This window comes from Pseudonaja textilis, chromosome 4, assembly GCF_049901715.1.
Source record: "Pseudonaja textilis isolate UNSWEBS1 chromosome 4, rPseTex1.2, whole genome shotgun sequence".
Lineage (NCBI taxonomy): Eukaryota > Metazoa > Chordata > Lepidosauria > Squamata > Elapidae > Pseudonaja > Pseudonaja textilis.
In genome coordinates this window covers 71,182,716-71,206,207 of record NC_141993.1, presented here as the reverse complement: position 1 = coordinate 71,206,207, position 23,492 = coordinate 71,182,716, and the positions used below count along the sequence as shown (strand labels likewise).

General features: G+C 37.6%; 1 protein-coding gene across 2 annotated transcripts in view; it reads right to left on the bottom strand.

Annotated features, from left to right (window-relative positions):
* Positions 1-6,825: 6,825 nt before the first annotated feature.
* The window catches only part of RSRC1 (arginine and serine rich coiled-coil 1), a 148,714-nt gene continuing 132,047 nt past the window's right edge, over positions 6,826-23,492 (bottom strand). For both annotated transcript variants that reach the window (XM_026705857.2, XM_026705858.2), the window contains exons 8-10: positions 17,996-18,102; positions 17,037-17,183; positions 6,826-7,625 (exon numbers count right to left, since the gene is read on the bottom strand). In XM_026705857.2, coding sequence (XP_026561642.1) covers positions 7,533-7,625; positions 17,037-17,183; positions 17,996-18,102 — 347 coding nt within the window. In that variant the 3' untranslated portion in view covers positions 6,826-7,532. The remainder of the gene's footprint in view (positions 7,626-17,036; positions 17,184-17,995; positions 18,103-23,492) is intronic.

Genomic DNA, 23,492 nt, shown 5'->3' with positions numbered 1-23,492 from the left:
TTGGTGTATCCATATACCCAACACTTGCCTTCTTAAAACACCTGTGGTGTTCTCTATGACCAAGGAAACATATGGTGCATGTGGACATCAGAAGGCCATTCACTATACTATCACTAAGAACTTTATTTATAAATAGGATTTCTATCCACATTTTTTATCTTTAAAAATACCAAACTGTTAATATTGAATCTCCTTCATAATTCATTAAAGTCTATGGAAATTTACTGTTGCATAAAGAAAGAGGAGGTTTCGGAACTCTTAATTTGTGCAGATGTTAACAGCAAGAACAGCTCTGCTTAGAAAGCAGCTCATTATGAGCTGCTCACTAGCATACTAATGTCAGAAGCTCATTTCGGAGAGTGATGTCTCTAATTGCTCTGTCCTTTTTATGATTGTTGTCTGATTGAGTTAGAGTTTTTTTTTATAAAGATAAAAAGGATTTTGGAGGAAATCACCATACTGTTACAGGATTGTCAGTCTGGAGGGCATTTCAAATTAGATTAATGTTGTTGCCAGTAATAGATGAATACTTCTTTTATAAATGAGATTATAGTTTGAAGAAACCTGCCAAATGGTATTCATTCACAGTAAATATCTTTAATTAAAAGTTTTGAGGTATTTTTATTCCTGAACTAATGAGTTCTGCTGTGATTCCCCTTAGGAATTAATTTGCCTTCTTAATTCTTATTCATTTCCATGATATGGCTATTTAAATCTTATTCAGATATGGCAGCCTCATTAAGCACATTCATCAAGAACAAAAACACATGTTACAGTATTGATGTATTGTTTGCATTACTTTAATATTGTTCCATAAGCATTATCTAGAGGCTTCCATAAGCATTATCTAGAGGCTATCATCATTATGTATTTTAAATTCAAAACAAAAAGTGAAATGCATTAGAAATACAGTATTTCTAGTGCAAACTGTCTTTAAGTTAATAGGATGTGCCATAGCACAACTCATTCATTTCAGATTGGATTGATGTAAGCAAACACTCCTAAAAATAACTATAGGACTAGCCAACAGTCCATCTATCCAAGTATGTATGTATGTATGTATGTATGTATGTATGTATGTAGTATATTCAGTTTTGACTGAGTTTTAGTTTTGAATCTATTCACTAATTAATTTACATACTAAGAAATCATGAAAAAAATAAGTGTTTCATGCCAATTTAATCAACTGGGATGATTTTAGAAGTAGAAGCAGCAAATTCACATGATTTACCATAAATTAATATTTGCATGCCAGATGGATAGATTCAGTTGAAAGACCTGAAGAACCAAGTTGCCGGCAAATCATTCTGTGGCTAGTAACAATGTTGGCTTGATGGCACATAATCAACCATTAATATTTACTAAACTATATTCATGTGTTTATTCCAAATATTTATTTCACACCTATGAACCAAACTCTCCCAGGCAGCATAGAAAAGACCACTTAGCCATTGTAGAACAACAAACTGTGTTTTTTGCATTCCTGTGAAAGGACATTTTATCAGTTCTGAATATTTTTTTTAAAATTACAGAAAATGAATGCACATAAACCTGTTTCAGTAGGCAAAGTTTCATATGTACTATGAAAACTACCAATCAGAAATCTAGGCTATTTCATAAATGCTTTTTTTTATAATTTAATAGCCATTTCACTAACATAACTGCTTATGAATTGATTTCAAATGTTTTTTTTTTCCCAAGGATAAATCCTGCAGGTAAGTAATAAATACCAGCAATGTCATATTATAGTCTAATGAGTTCTGAGAAGTTGAAAGCAAACACTCTAAAATTGCATTGCTGGATGCCATCTTCTGGTTTAAGATAGAATTAACAGAGTAAGCAGGACCCATACATCAACATCAGAAATGCCTGCTTGATAGCTATACCAAATTGGACAGATGGCCTTTGAGGCCTTATCAATCTTTAAAATACAATGAAGTTTCCCCAGTTCCACATCTCCCAAAAAAATTTAATTGGCTAGAAATGAGCTACACATAGGCAGTCAAGTCCAAAAGTCTAAGAATTCAAATAAATTTGGATTTTTCAGAGCATGAATTGTAGGAGTATGCCCTGATGTAAAAACAAAAAACTGATATTTGAAAACAAATCAGATACATTATTCAATCCAATTTGGAAACTATCCATATATTATAATTTTTATGGCCTGTACCATATCTAAACTTGGGGTTTTCTTAACATAAGACTTTAATATCTATGTTTTTGTTTGTTTGCTAAATAAGGACCATATCCCTAATCAGTCAGAAACATAATCTTCATTTTGACTTATGATTCATATTATACATGTATTTATATCTTGCCTTTATTATTTTTATAAATAACTCAAGTCAGTGTACATACCTAATAGTCCTGCCTCTTCCTATTTTCCTCATAATAATCCTGTGAGGTGGGTTGGACTGAGAGACAGTGACTGGCCTAGGATCACCCAGCCAGTTTTCATTCCTAGTGCAGGTCTAGAACTCTCCTAGTTTCTAGCATGGGAACCCAATTACCAGACCAAACTGGCTCTGGTGTTGGTTTCTACTTATTTGGATCTTGATTAAGAGGTGTGTGAAGAGGAAGAATGTGCTTAGGGCTTCATATCTGTTTCTTTGATCTTTGGTTGTTCCTTTTTTTGTATGTTTATCTAATGTCTCATTTTCAGAGTGAAAACCCTGTAGGATCTTGTTACATTTTGGATCCTAGTCTAAAATGTCTACTGTTTTTCCAGGTGAATTCTTTTGTACTTGCCAAGATGTTGTTAAATTTAAGAGTTCTCATCATGTCTTTTTTAGCTGCCAATTGATGTTCTTGGATATAGGACCTGTTTGTCCTACATAGTTGGTTTTCACTGTCCTTTCCTCGAGTTACAAATTATTTCTCTTTTGTGATCTGTGATGCTTTTGCCTAGGATTCTCTGAATAAATTTCATTTGTTTATAGGATACCATAATGCTAAGAAGTTGTAACTACCAACAATATACTACAAATGCGAATTTATTTCCAGGTGGTTAAATGCCTATGGAATGTATGCCTTAGCAAACACATAAATTCAATGTTGTGTAATAGGTGCTTCCTCATCTGTCTACCTCCTTCCACAGTACAGGGTAAGCTTATTAGAATAACAATTAAAATCTTGACACCTCTAATATTTCAAAGCTGCTATATTGCATTTCAAATAATGTGTCAGTAATGCTTTCACACTATGAAGAATACTTGTGTCTCCCTTTGTGGGTATCTTGTTTCCTTATCAGCTGCAAAGCAACTCTCTTGGGGTCTCCTTTTAGTGTATGCATACACATGGTCAACTTGTCTTTGATCAACATTTTATATAAGATCTAGGTATGTTTCTGGTTCTTATTCTTGCCCCTCTCGAGTGCAAGATTACTTACTTCACACCTCTTAGCTTTGAAAAATAAAATTATTTTGAGTCCTCAAGGATATCATAGCATTTTAGCAATAAATGCTTGCACAGAGTATTTTAAAATGTGTTTTGTCTGTGGAATATTCAAACAATACATTGTGCTCATAGTAAGTCTTATTTGAGACATGGATATTAACCTGGATAAAATTATCTAAGCTGTTTATATGATTTAGTTTCATAATATCCTTGATAAAGGAATTGTCTTAAATGCATTTGGTTTCTTCATAATAAATTATTTCTTACTGACGTTTGAGATACTCCTCTGTGTGTGAGGAGGGAGGGAGGGAGGGAGGGAGAGAGAGAGAGAATAGTTTGAGATGAAAGCATTTGATAAATTGAGAAGAAATGATCAAACCTGAACAATTCTGCTAACAGTGTTGAAAGTTTTTTTAATTAAATGGACACAGAAAAAGATGAAGCCATACTTGTACTATTATTAAGAAATAAATTCTCTGTGTTGGTGATAGAACGCATATAGAAAACAAAAGAAATCATTCACTTTTGGAGATCGATTTAGGATAAGAAAACTTCTAAAGAAATTGTAAGAAACACTTCCAAAAAGTATGTTAAAAGTAACAGAGTTCTGCGAGAAGAAATAATGACATTCTTAATCCAGATGCAAAATATTTCGCACTGAGGAGAATGGGATACTGAATGTTAGGACCCTGTTAGAAGACAGGTAAATAGGTAAGTGTGATGGTATCAGAAACTTGCATCATGAAAAAAGTTTATCTTCTGTATTCTCTTATTTTAGTACAAGCAAACATAAGATTGTCTCAACATTCTAACAGCATGTTAAAAGTAGTTCCTCTCTTCCTCCAAGATACAGTAAATGCTCATGATTTTTCAAGGAATACATGTATAACAGTTTGTTTTGTTAATTGTGTTAGCAAACATTAAAAGAATCAAGCAGGAGGTGGAAATCCACTACAGTATATGCATAATAATAGAAAGCTTAAAAAGAGGAAGACAAAAACAGGCCTGGCCTTTGGACCATTATTTCCTGGAAAATCAAGTGCTATCTAGAAGATAACATTTTTTCCACCTATTCTTGTTATAGACCATTGATGTTGATGTTATCCATTCAATTATGTCTGACTCTTGGTGAATCTATGAGTCAGGTCTCTCCACATCTTGCACTACTTCTTTGAATTGTTCTTAGTTTGGCTTTGATGTCAGCTTTGATGGTGTCCAGCCATCGTTTTCTTTGGTGGCCTGCTTTCCTTTATGGTTAACTTTTCCAGACATAACTGCTTTATCCAGTGAATTCCCTCAGAGGACATGGCCAAAATATCTATGACAATTATTACTTTCTAGATTTCTTGAAGACTGTGAGTACTGTATTATGAATACAAAAATTATATTCAGTCTTACTAATATCTGAAGGCAAAATCACAAAAAAATACTTTTATAGCATAAAAGAAGTTGATATACATCTACTTTCCTGCCATATTATCAAGAAAGGCAGTATAAAACCTCATAAAGCTTTCAACAAAAATGGATAATGATTTATTAAAGACTGAAAACTAGAGGAATCCCAAAATTTCACTACTTTTTGCCTGTTGTATTCCAATTTCTTGTGAGGATTGCTGTAAGCCTGTCGTTTTACAAATTGGTAATCTGAAAATTAAGGTTTTACCAATTTAGATATGTACCTATTAAGAAAGGCATTATGATTCAAATGCAGATTTCATACATGTAGTTTCTTTACTAATCTTTGAAACCCACCACATTTGCCTTTTTAGCACAGGTTTGACCTTTCATAGAAATGTTGTGAACTGAATGCAATTGAGTGGCATCAATTTTGTCCTGCTTTCATTTTTCTAAATGTGACAACTTCTGAAAATATGATGAAACTAACTGCAGTTAGACTCATCATTGATTTCTACAGGTTTCTGACATACTCCATTTGCAAGTAACTTCCATCTATCACACACGAATTAGAGATCATCAATAATGTATCAGTAAATAAATAATGCTTATATATTGCAGTTATGACAACAAATTTTATTGTGTCAGAGGTAGCAATCTATGATGTAGCTCTCAGAAAAAATTATACGATTGCATAAATGTGAATTAAATTTTTGCCCTGAATTTTTCAGTTGCTCCTTAAAGCTGAATACTAATCAACATTCATAATTTCTTCTGTAATTATTTTTAAGGGAAAACTATACTACGTAGCAGGTTAATAAGCATATTAAACATTTTAAAGCTGTCAGAGAGCGCTGCAATTTCTTCTTCAGAGTCTGAAGACTGATTCGGTGAAGTCTACTTGGTGATAATAATACAACAATAATAAAAAATGCCAATGTATTTCAGAAATTTGTTATTGATTTAATCAATTTATTAGTCACTTCAAATGGCAAAGCAACCTTTGTTTAGGCTGCATCATTATATAATCTGTTCCTTAGACTTCAGCACTGCTTGGATTGCTTTAAATAAGATGACATGTACTCTATTGGGGAAAAAACTAAAGTAAGAAAAACATTAATTTCAAAATTCTAGATTTTTCTAGATTTTCTCCTTTTGCTTGCTTACTCATTCCATTCTTTTTAAAAACACGATTAATATTTTTTTAAAAAAAAATATGGATTGTGTTGTTTGTATGCGTGTGTGTGTGTGGAGAGAGAGAGCGCATATGCACATTCAACATATTAAAACATTATATCTAGAGGGCCTGAGGACTATAGACCAAGAATGAGGATTTTCCCCCTTGTCTTTTTGCAAGGAAGATTTTTAAACTCTTATTAATGAATTTCTATGACACCGACTTACCGATGTGCCTATTTCTATATATGCAATGTGTCTACTTGCAAGGAATCTTATTTTCAGTTCCCATGAGTTTTTATAAACTTCCTTCCCTCTTTTTCACTTTGTCATTATAGGTAGCTTTGACTGGCCTACACTCTTAGCCCCTTGTTTGGCTGCACTCTCAGCTATTGCTTTTGTGAGGATATTATAGCCACCTTAGCTTTCGGGCTGGTGTTTTAGAATTTCCAAGCCACGTACCCATCATGGACAGCTACAGGGACTTTAGCATCTCACGGCCTTTAAATCTTGGGCTGGGAGGGGGCAGGTTTGTTTCCAGATTTGTCTTCTTGTAGCTTTTCACTCATGCTTAATGGAAGAAAGATGACACTTGAAGTGATGAAACAAAGCATGACAATGTGATGCTTTGAAAATAAATGCAGTTTATATTCACCGATACATAGAAAAATAAAAAGACACATTTTAGTCAAATATTTAAATGTTGTCTAAAAAGATGAAGCTGAATAGTCTGGACCCCCTCTTCGCCCCCCCACCCAGCATACTTGCCATACTAAATGTGTTTTCAACATGTTCATTTTCCCCCCATGTCCATATATCATTTCATGAAATCATGTAGCAGCTTCTGGAGAGGAGTCGGGTTTTCTCTTTTTTGTTTTAGTGTATGTAATTCATTACTGATAACTCTTATGTATGTTCTCAGTTGAATACTGATTTTGCAAAATTTGATGACAACAAATAAAGCTTTCCCCCCTCATTTGCATTCTAGTATATCTTGTGGTGTATTGAATATATCCAAGAACATTAATTTAAAAAGTGTCTGCTGTCATTTGTATAACTAAATTATAGTCAGAATCTCACTTCTCATACAACTGCTTTCTCATTGTTGTTCTAGCTTTCAGTCACAAAACATTATTAGGTAGGAAGATAATGTTTTTCTTTCTTTCTCTTCATACATTGTTACTGCTAAGGTCTTTCATGCATATAGAGGAACATGCCAATATAGAGGAACTTGGGAGGAATTGCCCTTGGAAGAAGCTTAAGTACCCCATCAGGTGTGAAATAACATTCAGAGGAGTTTGAATCTCAACAACAGGAATACACTAAGAAAATGGACGCCATAAAATATTTCTACAAATAATTGTTTTGTAAAGTAATAGTCATTATTCTTTTACTTAATGCCTTTAATATGACATACATCTGTTGGCGGATTCCAGAAATATACTTCCTCTCATACTTCCCTTCATCCCACCTTCACTCTAGGCAATATTTATATACTCATTCAAGTGTGTCATGAAATTTTATACAATGGAACACAAGGAGAGTATGTTGGCTATTTAATTCACTCAAGCCACTGGACTGCCCATTAGCCTCTCTTGTCGAAGAGACATCAGCCTTTGGAACCATCTTTCTTCTGCTTCTGCCTTGTCAATATATAACTGTAAGAAAAAGAAGAAAAAAATAAGTATACAGCATAATTAAATAAATAAAAAGTTAAAAAGACCTTAAGATTTGTGAATATCTGAAATCCTTTATTAAATTCATCCCTATAATGCATTACTATCAAGGAATGTATGATGCACTGCAGTGCAATAACAAACTTAAGTGATTTCAATTTCTATCAATTTCTGGTGTTTTCTGAATCAGAAATTCAGAACGTTATTTTTAATGTCAGAAATCAGTACTAGAATATACAATGCATTCACGTTTGTCAATTTTTTTCTTTTTAATAAATTTACAGACATTTCTAAAATTCTGTTTTCACTTTGTCATTATGGGTTACTGAGTGTAGATTAGTAAGAGAGAAAAATGAATTTCAATAATTGGCTGCAGCATAACAAGATTGACAAAAATGAAGGGGGTCTGAATACTTTCTGAATGCACTGTATATTCATAGAATGTCATTGAGTTGCACTAAATTTGAATTCTTTGCCCAGACATTGAAAGAAATTTGAAATTTGAGATTTTTGTTTTCCAATTATTATCTATACTGTGTATTTCTAAAACCTGTAGATAACACTGTAATCATAAGCAAAAGATGACTACAAAGCTGAACTTTAAGCAGAAAAATTATGCAGGAGAACAGGTACATTCTTAAAAATCTTAGAGAGACCTTCATGTCCTTAATAAAAAGTTTTCTATATGAATTAGTGATATCTTTATTATGTCATGCCAGGAATAGTGACTTTTAAATTAAAGAGAAGTACAAATGATCTTATTGGGAATCAGTATGCAATAAGGCCAAACTAGATCCTGTTATCATCAATGAAGTTAAATTATTGATCAATTGTAAAACAGATGTTTCATCTAATAGGGAGTTAACAACTTAAATCCCTGAAAATCCCTGAATTTCCAGAGGGTCTCCTGAAGTACAATCAAAATACCAAGGCAATGAGACTAATAGGAAAATATTAAATATGTAAGAAGCAACCATATCTTCTTTTTTCAATTAAATTCAAATTAAATCAATAATAGTTTTTTTGTCTTAGAACTAGTCACTAGTTGTCTGCTTTCCAGAGTAGAAAGAACAATGACATAGGATTTATTTATTAATTTTACAAATAAATAAATTTTATCCAGCAAGTCTGGATAAAATAACACATCAATAAATAACACAATGTAAATGTCATAAGGCAACAGAGAATTGAAAAAAGGTGGTTCCTTGCAAAATTGTATCATAACAAAAGGATTGGGGTAACTGCCAGAATCCTGACATCCATCCTTCTGGGGTGACAACAGGGTCTTCAATGCTTCTAGAAAGCCAATCACGCCAGGACCTCTCAGGTGGAGGGAGTGTTGCTGTTACAGTGGACAGGAACCACAATAGAGAAGGCATCCATGTGTGGTCAACTAGATGGCACTGTTTCATCTTGTTCATTCATGTGGGATGCATGAGTTAAGAGACCTGGGAGCAAGCCTACTATGCCAGATCTGGGGATATGGGATGGACAGAAACTATTGGAGATAGGTAGTCTTGCAAGTCACCTGCCCTTGTGGCATGTACTGTAGGACTTTAAAAGCGGTAACCAGAACCTTGAATTACACCCAATTACACCCAAACTTACTAGGAGGCAACAACATTCATGTGCAAAGACTCATGAGTAATTTACTCCCCAAAATTATATATTTCAGCTTTTAATAATGGCAAGATAGAAAATATAAGCAATTTCAAATTTCCGCACATTCAAATGGGGGAAGATAAATCCAGAAGAAATCTGATCTTAGATCCCTTAAAGCTTTTAAGGTTTAAGCTTCTATAAACTGAGTCTGGAGATACAGTCAACATTCATAGTCAGTATTATATTAAAATTGCAATGCCTGAAAAGGGGGTTGGTACTTACCTGACGCGCCCGTTCTCTTTGAGCTGTGAAGAGCAACCAGTAGTGGGAGGTGCTTCAGTCTCTGCATGTCTAGGCTGGGCTTAATTTGTGGAATGCTCCTCCTCCTCCATGGGACTCCTCCCCAGCGTTCCCCAGTTTTGGCGAAGATGAGAGAAATAAATGCCCTCGTCCTCAATGCCCTAACAATTCATTGACCGAAACAGGGCCTCACCAGATGGGAAAAGGGTGGGGCTGGATGCTCTTCACAGCTCAAAGTGAACGGGCATGTCAGGTAAGTACCAACGGCCTTTCTCCCATGAGTTGTTTAGAGCATCCAGTAGTGGGACATACCAAAGCTTGGCCTGTCCTATGGGAGGGACTCCGTCTGGCCTGGAATCCCCTCCTGGTCCCTGTGGACCCATTGCAGAACTCTTCTGCCAAATGAGGCCTCAGCGGATGCAAACACATTTATTTTATAATGCCTAATGAAGGGCGATGGAGAGGCCCAGCTTGTGGCTTGACAAATATCAGTTATTGGTGCCTGCATGGCCCATGCTGCCAATGTTGCGGCACTCCTTGTTGAATGAGCTGTTATGCCCCTGGGCACCTGCAGTGGTTGAGTCTGATACACTTTCACTATCATGGCCTGTAGCCAACAGCCTGTTGTAGAAGATGAGACCTTGCATCCCTGAGTGTTGGGCTGAAATGACACAAATAAGGCTTCCATTTTTCTGAAAGTCGCTATGCGGTTAATATATATTCGCAATGCTCGCCTCACATCAAGCCTATGCCATTGTAGTTCCAGCCCTTGGGATGGTCTGGGACAAAAACTAGGAAGTATCAGCTCTTGTGCCCGATGAAAGGCTGAGTTAATTTTGGGTATAAACGTAGGATCAGGATGAAGGATCACCCGGTCAGAATGGAAAACACAAAGATCTTGTCTGATAGACAAAGCTGCAAGTTCCGAAATACAACAAGCAGAAGTGATCGCTACAAGGAAAACTACTTTATACGTCAGAAATTGGAGACTTGACGATTTCAAGGGTTCGAAAGGGTACTTAGTGAGTGCAATGAGGACCTTGTTAAGGTCCCAAGTGGGATAACAGTGAACTGCTGGCGGGTGTAAATTTGTGGCTCCTCAAAGGAAGCTCTGTATGCGTGGGTGAGGAGAAAGAGACAGTAGACCCTCAGAAATGACAACCGATGCCAAGACCACCACCTGCCTTTTCAACGTATTAGGTGATAATCCTTTGTCAAGCCCCTCTTGTAGAAACTCTAAGATTTGAGCCACTGACGGATAGATGGGATCAGTTTGAGACTTAGTACACCATTTGCAGAAACTGGACCACGTGGCATTGTAGATGCAAGTCATTGAGGGGTGTCTGGCAGCTTGGATGGTGGCGATAACTCTGTTGGAAAACTGTTCACTCTTCAGATGTCTCTGCTCAACCTCCAGATGGTCAGGTGCAACCATTGAGGGTCCGGATGTTGAAGGAGTCCCTGGGTTAGCAAAACCCTGCCCGACAGAATTCTCCATGGTGTTGACAAGGATAGACTGCAGGCCCTTCCGGTTTAACAGGCTTCGGAGGCAGCAGGAATTCGCGTTTGTGCGCGATTCCTGCTGTGCTCGCTGCTGGAGTGCCTTCGATCCAATTGGATTAGGAGGCTATAGTTATCCTGTAGGGATAGCTGAAGAGAGGGGGGATCCGGGTAGGGGTCGGGAGATATCGCACCCCCCCTTCCCAGCCGGCTTAACTCCCTTTTCCAAAGGTGGTGGAGCGACGGTCAGCAATGGCCGTCACAAAGAACCTCTCAACTGGACAAGTTATGTGCTGGAGGAAGTGAAGACAGAGAAAGCTTTTGGCTGAACGGGGACGACAATTAACATCTGAATACCCTGGAACTTTGGCTTTTTAAATGATATACTGTTTCCCAGAGGTGGAAAGTAAAGGGAAAATTTTTTCTCTCCTCACTTTCCTTCCCACGGAGACAGCAGATGGAAATTGGAAATACCCGCTTTGGCAGTAGAAGGTACTAACTTTCAAAATTGAAGCCAAGGGGACATTAGATTTCTAAATACTGATATTTTAAAATTTAAATCTTTTTGCTTTAAGTGGGAAGGAAGAGAGGTAAATGATTTATACTAACGTTTGTTGAAGGAGGCTGCTTGGAGTTTTATAAGATTAGAGATTAAATCGCAATAAAACTTCCAAAAAATGCCTTGGAATTGTGTAATTGAATGTTGCCCCAGGAAGAGAGAGTAGAAGAAAGTGAAACAGACTGTGCTGACTGTGCTGACTTTGATTGCTTGATGACTTTGGGACCTTAACTATCTTTTGAAAGACTAAGAAAACATTTGGATTGTCTAAAAAAAAAAAATTTTTTTTTTACAATGGTATCTGTTGAAGAACTGAAAATGCAATTTGAAAGACTAAGAGAAGAGGAAGAGGGCTCTTTTGGATCTATCTTTTGCTTTTTAGAAATGGCGATTTCTGCTTACCAGGAAATGCAACAAGAAAAAGGCTGGGATGATGAAGAAGAAGCCATCTTTAATGGACATATGATTTTAAAAAAGGGTAAAAAGGAGAAGAAAATGAAGAATTTAAGTTCTAAAAAAACAATCAAGAAAGGGAAAAGTAAGGTGAAAAATCGATATAATGATAGAAAGCAACAGAAAAGAGGAATACAACAGAGAGGGGAGATTAAAAAGTTGGAGATTGAGAGAGAGTGGGGCAAAAAGGTTAGATTTGATAAGGAAGGAAGGGACAAAGCGAAGGGAAGTTATAAAGACTTAAAACAAGATGTTAATAGACAAGGATAGACTGCAGAAGTCTGCAAACCACGGCCGTCTGGGCCAGTAAAGGAGCTATTAGCAGAAGCTCTGTCCTCTCACCCAGCAGCTTCTGGATGACATTGGGGATCAGAGGAAGTGGTGGGAATGCGTACAGAAGACCCTGGGGCCAACGGAAGCGGAGCACGTTGAAGTTCTCCTCTCCTTGCGAGGGGTACTTGGAAATAAATCTGGGGAGCTGAGTGTCGAGGGGGGAAGAAAACAACTCTATCACCGGCTGCCTAAATCTCCTGTCCACCTCTTGAAACAGGGTCTGATGGAGGTGCCACTCCGATTGATAGATTGTGGCCCAGCTTAGCCAGTCTGCCTGTGTATGAGACAGGCCCAAAATGTGTTCTGCTCTGATGGAAAGTAGGTTGCTCTCCACCCAACAACACAAGTGCTCAGCTTCCCACGTGAGGTGTTTCGACTGTGTGCTGCCCTGTTTATTTATGTGAGCTTTGGCTGTTACGTTGTCGGTCAATATTAGTATGTGTTGCTGCGTACCTGTGGAAGAAAGCTGCAGAGACCCAGTTGTACTGTTTGAAGCTCCAGCCAGTTTATGCTGCACGACTGTTCTATGGCAGACCAGCGGCCTTGGGTTGTGAGCGATTGAATGTGAGCTCCCCATCCAAACAGGCTGGCATGGGTGGTGATGGTAAGTCTGTGTGGCTCTTTGAAGAGGCAGCCTCTGTTGATGACTGGTCTTGTCCACCAGAGGAGAAATATGAGGACTTTTGATGGTACTTGACCTTGTATTTGGAGTTGCTTCGGCCGGAGCGCTGGTACGGGAGCAGGAACCACTGGAGGGATCTAGTGTGGAGCCGGGCCCAAGGAATGATAGATATACATGAGATCATCTTGCCTAACAATTTTGATAGTTCCGCTAGAGACACCCTCTTAAGACCCCTGATCTCCTTAACTAATTTCTGAATGCTGTTTAGTCTATCTGGTGACAGGTAAACTTTGCCTTCCACCATATCTATGACTGCCCCCAGATGGGTTAACTGAGTCGATGGTGTTAAATGACTCTTTTTCCAATTTATTGAGAACCCATGTTGTTGTAGGGATTGTAATGTGTTCTGAGTATCTCTGACTGCTTGATGATAGGAAGCTGACAAAATCAAGATAACACTGGAGTCGTACAGGGATATCACGGAGATGAGCAGATAGTGCTGCAAGAACCTTCGTGAGGGTCCTGGGGGAAGAAGCTAGTCCAAAAGGAAGGGCCAAATATTTGAAATGGTGGTTATTATAACCGAATCTCAGAAATTTATAGTGGGAAGGCCGAATAGCACTATGTAGGTATGCCTCCGTCAGATCTATAGACATAAGGATGTCACCTTTTCTGATGCCAAGTAAGATAGATTGCAGGGTGTGCATTTTAAACTTGCGATATACTAAGAAACGGTTGAGACGTTTCAGATCCAATATTGCTCTCCCCCCCCCCCGAATTTTTGGGAAGAACAAAAAGATATGAATAGAAACCCCGTCCTCGTTGGTTGGTGGCTACTGGTTGGATGGCTCATATGTCCAGTAGCTGTTGGATAGCTGTTTCCATGAGATTACGTTTAACCAGATCTCTGGAGAGAGGGCATGACATGAAAAAATCCGGGGGAGTGGATTGAAACTCCAGCAAGGCCAAATCTGATCGTGTCTCTGACCCAGGAATCAGAGGTTGAGGAGTCCCATTGGTCCGCGAATAATTTAAGACGTCCACCAATGGGGGTCGGGTCCAGGGAGTTCTCTTGGACGCCCAAAGGACCTGTTTCCTGCTCCCCAAAAGGACCTGTTGGATTGACCACCCCTTCTGCTCCTATCCCTGAAGTTGGACCTGTCTGGCTGCTGCCCTGGTCTGAATGATGGGGGTCTCTGGTAACTGGGTGAAAAGGGTCCCTGGTAAAAAGACCGAAAGGATCCCCTCCGAAAGGACTGAAGGTTTCTAGAATCTGACTTCCGAAAAAGGGAAGAATTTTTTTTTTGTTTCGGGTTTCAATTAGTAGCGGATCAAGGGAAGGGCCAAACAGTCTGTCCCCCCACAATAGGAGATGAAGCCAGCTTGCATTTGTGCTTAAAGTCCGCTTGCCAATGTTTTAACCATAGTAAGTGTCGTGCTGTGACATGTGAAGTAATGGCCCTGGCTGAAAACTTGACTGCATGATAAGTTGCGTCAGCTGAGAATTCAGAGGCTGCTATAAGTTTAGCAATATCTTGGTGCGCTCTAAGGTTGGAATTAGGGACATGTTCCCATAAGAGGAGGAGCCATCTGAGAGAAGAATGGGTAAAGGAGGCAGCCGTGGCTGCTCTGATGGCGCACGCGTCAGACTGATGGGCTCTGTGTAGGGCTAGCTTGGCTTGTTATTCCTCCGGCTTTAATGCCTCCAGAGCTTCACTGGGAATGGAGGAGGACGCTAATCCCACTATAGGTTCATCTATCTCAGGAGTATTCAACAATTTTGAGAAATCAGGGGCCAAATTGAAATATTTCCTGTCATATCCAGTGGGGGCTGGGTACACCGCTGCAGAGGCCCACTGTTTCTGTACCAGGTCCGAAAACATGGGAGGAACTGGGATCACTTCTGCCTCGACTACTGGTTGGTTGAAAATTAGATCTTCTGGTCCCTCTTCTGAAGGAGCTGGAGTGGTAGAAGGGGTCGACTTGTTTAGGTGTGCAATGTTTTTTGCCTTAAACAAGAGAGATCTGAAAAGTTGTGGGTGGAATAAGCCTGTAAATACAGGTTGGTCAGGAACAAGCCCGCATCCTCAGACATTCCCCTTGGTGTCCCAGGTACTTGGGCCTGTTGGTTTTGGGAAGCCAAGTTGCATCTGGATGAGAGGGAGAGATCTAGGGGAGGAAGAGGGTGGGAAGAGATAGACGGACCTGGACTGGAGGAGGGGAAGTCCTGTGAGACCATGCGCGCCTCCCGTGTGCACTTATCTATCTGTTTTTATAAAGTTTTATGGCGCCTGATGGCATCCCTTTCTGAAGTTTTAGAATTCCCTTTAGACTGCTTAGGTTTGTGCTGAGATTTGGCTTTGACCTTCAAGGATGAGGTCTGAGAGCTGCTACCATCTGCCATTTCGATTGAAGTATGAAATTGGAATTGCAGTATGCTTGTTATACAATGCAATACTGTGAAGGCGGATGGCACGCCCAGGGGTCTGATCTGAGGACAGACCGGTTGCCCTGATGATGTTTTTATTGCCCCCTCTTTTTTTAAAAAATAATACCTATCTATAATGTGTCATATCTCAGTAATAATATTTTATTGATATTAAAATATTACACCGGATAGATGATGATGATGATGATTGTATAACCACTAATGTGTGTGTGTGTGTGTGTGTGTGTATGGCTATGTGTATATGAATATTAATTAAATGGCACGAGGCTAAGTGCTGAGAAGCCAAACAGCCACATTGAGAATGCCTAAAGGCCCAGATTGATAAAGGTAGAGGCCTTTAACAGCTTCCCTGCACAGGTGGACACAGGCGTAGGTGCCTGCTGTTGTGCCGCTGGGTTGATTGGGCTGTGATGGTTAAGCCAACAATTTAAATGTAGGAATAGCCTCGAATGTAGAAAAAAAACAAGACGAGAGTATAATGATTCCAAGTGTTCCTGAAGGAAACCTCTGCTCGGGACAGAGTTATCTCACACAGCACGAAATGGAATACAGTCAGCGTGGCTACGAGGTCTTTGTTAGAAAAGATGGCCTCCGGCCATCTTTTGGCAAGCTCCCCAGCAACAAACTCCCGCCGTGTGAAGGAATAGCCTCCAATGGCTCTTCCTATAAGGCTAAAGGGTGGGAAAGGGTAGAAGGCACTAAGCGTTTGAATCTTCCACCCCGGCAGCGTTCAGAGGGGGAAGGAAAGCGATACGACTCCGTTGTGAGCAAAGAGCTCACGCCGCTGTTCGGGTAAAAGAAACTCTGCGGCTATCTGTCAGAATAGCAGGGGTAGAAAAAGCTGTTGTGGGGAGGGAGCGCAGAGCAGCGCCGAAGCCTCCCGCCACTTTGGGGCACGAATCGGCGCTTCCCTGTAATGTGAGCAATCTCCGACTGCCCGATGTTAAGGAGCCAGCATCGAGAGATTGCAATGCAGTTAGAAGGCTAAAGAATTCTAAAGACAAGCTGATTAACTTTCAAACCTGCTAGCAAGGAAAGAATTTTTCCTGTTTCGGCCAAGGAAGAATCACAAGCACTGCCTATCTCTCATGAGGCTGAGCCAAAACTGCGGAACGCTGGGGAGGAGTCCCGTGGAGGAGGAGGAGCGTTCCACAAATTAAGCCCAGCCTAGACGTGCAGAGACTGAAGCACCTCCCACTACTGGATGCTCTGAACAGCTCATGGGGGAATCACTGTTTCACCGGTAACTGATTTTGCAGCCATGTGTGAGTCTACCTGCAGTATCCAGACATAATTTAAATGTGTTTTATTGAAATAACCATAATGTTATTTAATCTGAAAAAAAAAGTAAAAAAAGTTTTGAAAAATAATCTTCCTTATATCTGAACATAGCAATTGGACTTCATATTATTATTGCTCATGCTATAAATTTAGTCAGAGTTTTATGGAAGTTCTTGAGTATTATTTTTAAAAAGGCAAACAAATTCACATGTGGATAAACAGATTATATAACCTCATCTCCTACACTCTTTATAAGTTATTTTAATCAAAGACTGCCATAATCAGCAAACTTACATTGGGATGGCAAAGCGAGTTTTCATCTTGGTATTTGATAGTAGTAGGAATAATTCCAGGCTTTACTTCTTTTTCAGTAACAGCAACACCAATGTTTGTCACTTCTGTAATTCCTGGTTCACTTTTGATATCAGCAGATTCTGTGACCTAAATGTATTCACAAAACAATCTTTATAGACAAACTAATTCTGCTATGAATCATTTGAGAATACCTCTGCGTTGTAGTAGACCTGCTGAACTTTCAAAAAATTAACCTGCTGAATCATCAGTTGCCATTTCTCTTTTGTGGTTTTGCTTTTTGTCCCTCAAGAAGACTTTATATTGTTTTTTTTTTAAAAAAATATATAATTGATTAACAGTTGAAGCTGTTCAGTAGATGTGAAGGTGATCTGGCTACAGCATCTGTCGTCCCATTGATCACCAGAATTGAAATAAAAGTAAATAATATATAGGAATACCTCATGCATGTATATATGTATCTAGAGTTTTACCCAAACAATTCAATAAAGGATGTGAGAAAGCAAGGGACTGCATGATGTCTGAAAAAACTGTGTCAAATAATGTGTGAAGAAAAGAACAGGAATTTCTTTTTCATTTTAACTTGGTTAATATGAAATTCTACTCTCGAGATAGTTCTGAACTGGGGACAAATTCTGGGATATTTCACAGCTGGAAAAGGAAAATCACCCTCTCCCCCTTCGGCACATAAAATTAACCCTGTGTTTGTCTGAAAAATATATTTTGTTGCAAAATATAAAGTACATTTCTCACATTTAAATACAGTGTCATATAATAAGTGGAATCTGTACTTGATTTTAAAATGGCCAGGGATTAGGATTACTACAGTACTAGTAATACTGGTATAAACAATCAATGTCAATGATAGTTGCATTAATATACAGTTTTACCACAGGATTTACAAGAATCCTATGCAAATAAAAAAAATCTTGAAAAGTTACCTTTTTGACTTCTTTGCTTGATCTGAACGTCTGTGGAATAAAAGAGTCACTTTCAATTGCTTCAATTTCTTTGACTCGTTTTACTTGCTCAACAAGACTGGCTTGATCTATGAAAAAAGGTACAATGTCAATATTGCTCACCATCACTTTAAATATTGTACTGTGCAATATATTCCTAATGTATTTCTTCTGCTAAGAAAACAGAAAAGTCGAACATAAGCAATGGTGCTTCCAATGAGATTCTATTTGTAACTGACCAAGAAAACAACCATTTACATAAAACACACACAAGGTGACCTGCTAACCACCCAATTAAATTTTATTAGTTTTAATGCCATCTCTCCTTTGAACAAAAGTAATTGGTTTGGAAGAGGAAGAAAACACATCTTCCAAGCCAAAGTAGGGGATATGTTGTTACCTGTTGTGTCTAAAAGTGTCTGTATTAATACTGTATTCATGTACATTATTTTAATATTCTTCTGCAACTTTTAAAATGAGCATCCCCAATATTTTTGCAGTTGGGAAACATTTGAAGAATTCCAGGGTAGAATATATGACATACATATGTTCAGTACAGATAGAAATTAAATAATAAGGGCAAATAAAATATACTGAGTGCAACAACAAGATGCATAAGAATATATTCATAAAATGAAAATGTTGAAAGGGACAATTTAGACCAACAAATCCAATTCTATACCAAATAGTATAGGAATTCCATTTACAGCATGTATTCTGATATACATGAGAATCCCAAAGAGAATTTATGAGAAAAAGCTTCTTCAGATGACAGGGGAACCTAAGGGTGTGAGACAGTTGGTGAGTTAGGAAAAGTCCATTCATAGCCTAAGGGTGTGTGGTTGAGACAGAAGCTACGATTCATCATCTAGTCATCTCTTAAGCACTTTTCTTAAAAAATATCAGAATACCAAATACTCCTTAATATGTTGAGTTGATATGGGGCTAAGCAACTCAATTCTTCTAGAGTAGTTCATTATTGATTCATATAAACAATGTATGCTAATTTGCTGATAAGTAGATTGAATTGTTCAGAATATAAGTTTAAAGCTGCACTTTGTCAAATAATGGAAGAAATATTAACAAACTCCTTTCCACGCTATCATATTCTACAGCTGAAATATATTTGGCACTACAGTTCTAAGCTATTAAATGATGTCCTCATTAGGTTGGATATACTGTAACAGAAATCCTTAGATAATGAAAATCCATCTTCTTCAATGTTCAATATTTCTACAAGTGTCCTTTAGATCATATGGTGGCCTTTATTTTTAAGTATGTTTACATATCACAGTTACAGTAAAATAAAGCATACATATGTACTCTTTCTCAAGTATATTCATGCATGTTGATTTTCTGATACCCATGAACCTATCACAATTTGTGTAGGAAGAAATGATGCAGTCCATATGCACCCTGTCAAATATTACCAACATTTTTACAATATAAAATCAAAATAGGAAACCATAAATAGACAAAGGCATGATTCAGATATTTGAAGTACTCTAATGCAAGTGACAATTATAATCTGGGGACATGTTCCTCAAGGGAAATAGAATCATAGAATGTTTTCTTGAATTACTGCAACAACATTAACTGCATAAAAACAGACTGGAAGGAAGTTGCATCCATTAGTCTACAATATTGTTGACAAACACATTATTGGAAGATAAAATGACTTCCATATACTGTTTGTCAGATGTCAGTAGAAAGGATATATATTTCATAGTAAAATCAAAAATAATGGAGTCAGAAAGCTAAGAGGATACAGAAAAAAAAATCAATACTAACTCATTGGACAGCAAATCCTTTCACTCTGGGCAGACGTTAAATATAGAACTATTTATATTGGTGACTGATGTGTTGACACCATTTTTTCATACATAAATCATTTATTCTAGAAGAATTACAGTTGTGCTTGCTTCTAAATAGAATAAAATAGGAAAATATGAATATACAAAAAAAGATCCAACATACTTTTGTGAGGAGTTTGGTAATGCCTTGATCTGAGTCTTTAACTTCAATCACTCTGTTCAAACCACATGGCTTATATCTGTAGGTCATCACTACTCTATTGTAGATGAAAAGCTCTTGAAGGCAGCAGATGGCACTATATAACCAGTTAAATGAAAAGATTTATCCTACGGGATTAAGCGCCCTTGTTTTTTGGATAAAAATGCACCTTACTTGCCTTCGTGTGATTTGTTTTCATCAACCTAAAAGTTGTAACAATGTTTAATGGGCATGGTTTTCAGCTTTTTAATGGCTACTTGGCAGGAATTAGCATTAAAATGAATTTTAAACTGTTGTGGAAATTGAAAAATGATTAAAATATAAAAAGTATAAGCATATGTTAAAAACCCAAATTTTCTACATGTAATAAAAAACTAAGAAATGAGCATTTTATGATACACTTTTATTTAGCTCCTATTACACAAAACTCTATACCAGAATATGCTGGTATTATGGGTTTATTAATGAAATGGCATTAATAGCTAATGCCTTAAGCATTAAAACAAGTGCAACATACAAAGATATGTATATGATCCTGATGATGCAGCTGAATCACATAAAGAAAAAGAACTGATATAACAGGAGCATTATGGTATACTGTATACTTTAAATCTTATTCTATTATATGGGTAAGGAAATCTGTATTTTAGGCTGAATGTGAACGTGGATCCTCTGTAATATATAAGCAGTTACCATGCATTGAAAGGGAAATGCTTTTTGACGGGAGGCAGGCTCAAATAAATTTGTTAGCACCCTTTTATAATTAAAGCTTTCAGATGCCAAGAATACACATATACATATAGAACAGCATCATTCTCTATTGCGTTGTTGCTGTTTCACAGCATTTGAAGTATACGTTACACATTTTCACAATTCTTTCGATTTTAAGTACCAATAAAGGAGAATGTTCAGGGTTGAAATGATGGGTCCTTGCTCTCTGAGCTTGGTTGTTTTCTTGCAGACATTTCATTACCCAAACTGGATAACTTGGTAACTGGTTGTTACCAAGTTTGGGTAATGAAATGTCTGGAAAAAAAACAACCAAGCTCAGAGAGCACCAAAGACCCCTCAATTTTAAGTACTGCATTCTCTCAGGACTCACTCTTCTGTATTTCTATTGAAAATAATGGAGTCACTGCATTTGTTAACTTTATTCAAACTACAAGCTTATTCAAGGTCACAAAATGATGTGGAAGAAAAAGAGATCATGCTACTTCTGAAGCACGAAAAAGCTACTTTGAGTATTTGACCAATGATAAATCTTACAGACTTTGGAATATTCGTAAACATGAAAAAGATAAATCCCTTTCTTGATCTCCTATTGCCTTTTGGGAAACTATGATAGGAATCCATATTATGAATCATAAAATCCTTAAAATTTCAAGATGTTTGTTGGTCCCACCCCGCAAAAGAGTCTAAAGTTACATAGTACTATGATCCATTCTGCTACTGCTGCTAGGTTTCCATTGTTGAGTTTTTATTGATGCTAATTAAAATTCTACGGAAAGAAAAGCTGCATATTTCTCAGGAACTTGCCAGTGAATGTTGTCTGCCAGCCATCTCCAAACACCCTATAACCACGTATAACTAGCCTGTCAAGAGAGCTAATGCAGACATCGTGGGGCACATCACATTTGCCATTGTGGTTTATATCAGATATACTCAGCTGTTTTTTTCTCAACACACAAAAGCATGATATGTAATTCAATGCTCAATTTGCCCCTGTCTCGTAGGAGATTTCCCCCCCTCCACTAATTGATAGAAATTAAGCCATTAATCAAGCCACTAGCCATCATTCAAACCAGAGAAGATGAATACAAACTTTCATCATAACCACCTTCCCCATTTTAGTGTTCATTAGCATTAATTTTTAATGTAATTATGCTATTCTTTTACACTGAGCTCATAAATTACTGCTCTTTTGTTGCTGGCTAGCCTTGTAAAATCCAAGGTAATGCTTTGTGCTATTCTTAAAGGCAATTACTAGCTACTTCTATCTTTTATATCTATATAATAAAAAAACTTTATATAGTAAGTTCACCTAGCATAGATATGCTTATAAATATAATATATACACGATGCTCATAACACAGAGACTCTACCATTGATGTAGTGTTATCCTCCTCATAGCTTGTACTGTTGTTACTGTGGAAGGGAGTGTTGAGTGATCAGGCACTTTTTGATTAAGTTGTGTGGGTATCCATTTTGTTGGAGGATATTGTAAAGATGGTCAGTTTCCTTTTTCTGATATTCTGGGTTATTGCACTCCATTGGTGCTCATCTGAATAACACAGTTTGCCTTGTGGAAATGAGATTTTTACTGTGGCAATGAAGAAGTAAATTAGTGTGAGTAGCTTTTAGAAAGCTATGAAAAGAATAACACTACCATACCTCAAACACCTCTCAGAAACAAGCAACAGATTGTGTTACAAACACACAGAGCTCTACTTTTCTGTTCTACATAGTGACTGTTATGGCCACTACTCTGCATATAGATGCCTTTTTTCTTGAGCTATTAGGTCTTTTGGCTTACTTAATATGTTTTTGAGGGCTTTAATTGATTTCTGTGCTATCTGCCCAGCTTCTTGAAAAATACATTCTCAACTCTCATACAACTCTTCTCATAGCCACAGTTGCATCTGCCTTATTTAAGAATAGCTGCCAATGATAGTACCTCTATAGAAAGCAACACACCAACCTAAGATCTTAACAGAATAACAGAGTTGGAAGGAACCTTAAAGGTCTTCTAGTCCAACCCTCAGTTCAAGCAGGAATCCTATACCATTTTAGACAAATGGCTGTCCAATCTCTTCTTTAAAACCTTCCTACTTTTTCCTTGGCTTTTTGGTCTGGTACTTCACTAGCTGACCAAACCTCTTTGGCATTTGGCTGTTGTGGACTGAACCTGTTTTGTATGTCACTTACAGCTTGACTCTGGACAAAAACCTATTGCTTGTCTGTAATTTCTAGATCGTGTGTGCATCTGCACAGCCAACTCTTTATCTGTCTTTGTAATTGACTGCAGTACTACTCAATGGCAAATCACCTGAAAACTGAACCAATGTGTTTCCTCAACCAGAAGCAGTGCAGTGACAGACATCCAAGTCCTACCATGAAAATTTAAATTATTCAAAGATTAATGTGGACAATGAACTTAACCATTGGTCTACTGTAGATGTAACAATGTTTCTGTACGGGGGACATATTTGAACTGAGATTATGTGGTAGGTATATTCACAAATTTCATCGTGGAGATGGCCAGTTATACAACCTCTATGGTTAGTCCTTGACATACGACCTTTGTTTAATGATGGTCCAGAATTATGATAGCATTGGAAAGGGTGCCTTATGGCCTGGAAAGCATTTCTACAAATTGCAGAGTGTTGCACCTCCACAAATGTTGTGGTCACAAGATTACGGTCTGGTAGCTTTACAACCTGTTCACACTTACAACAGGTTGGCAAGC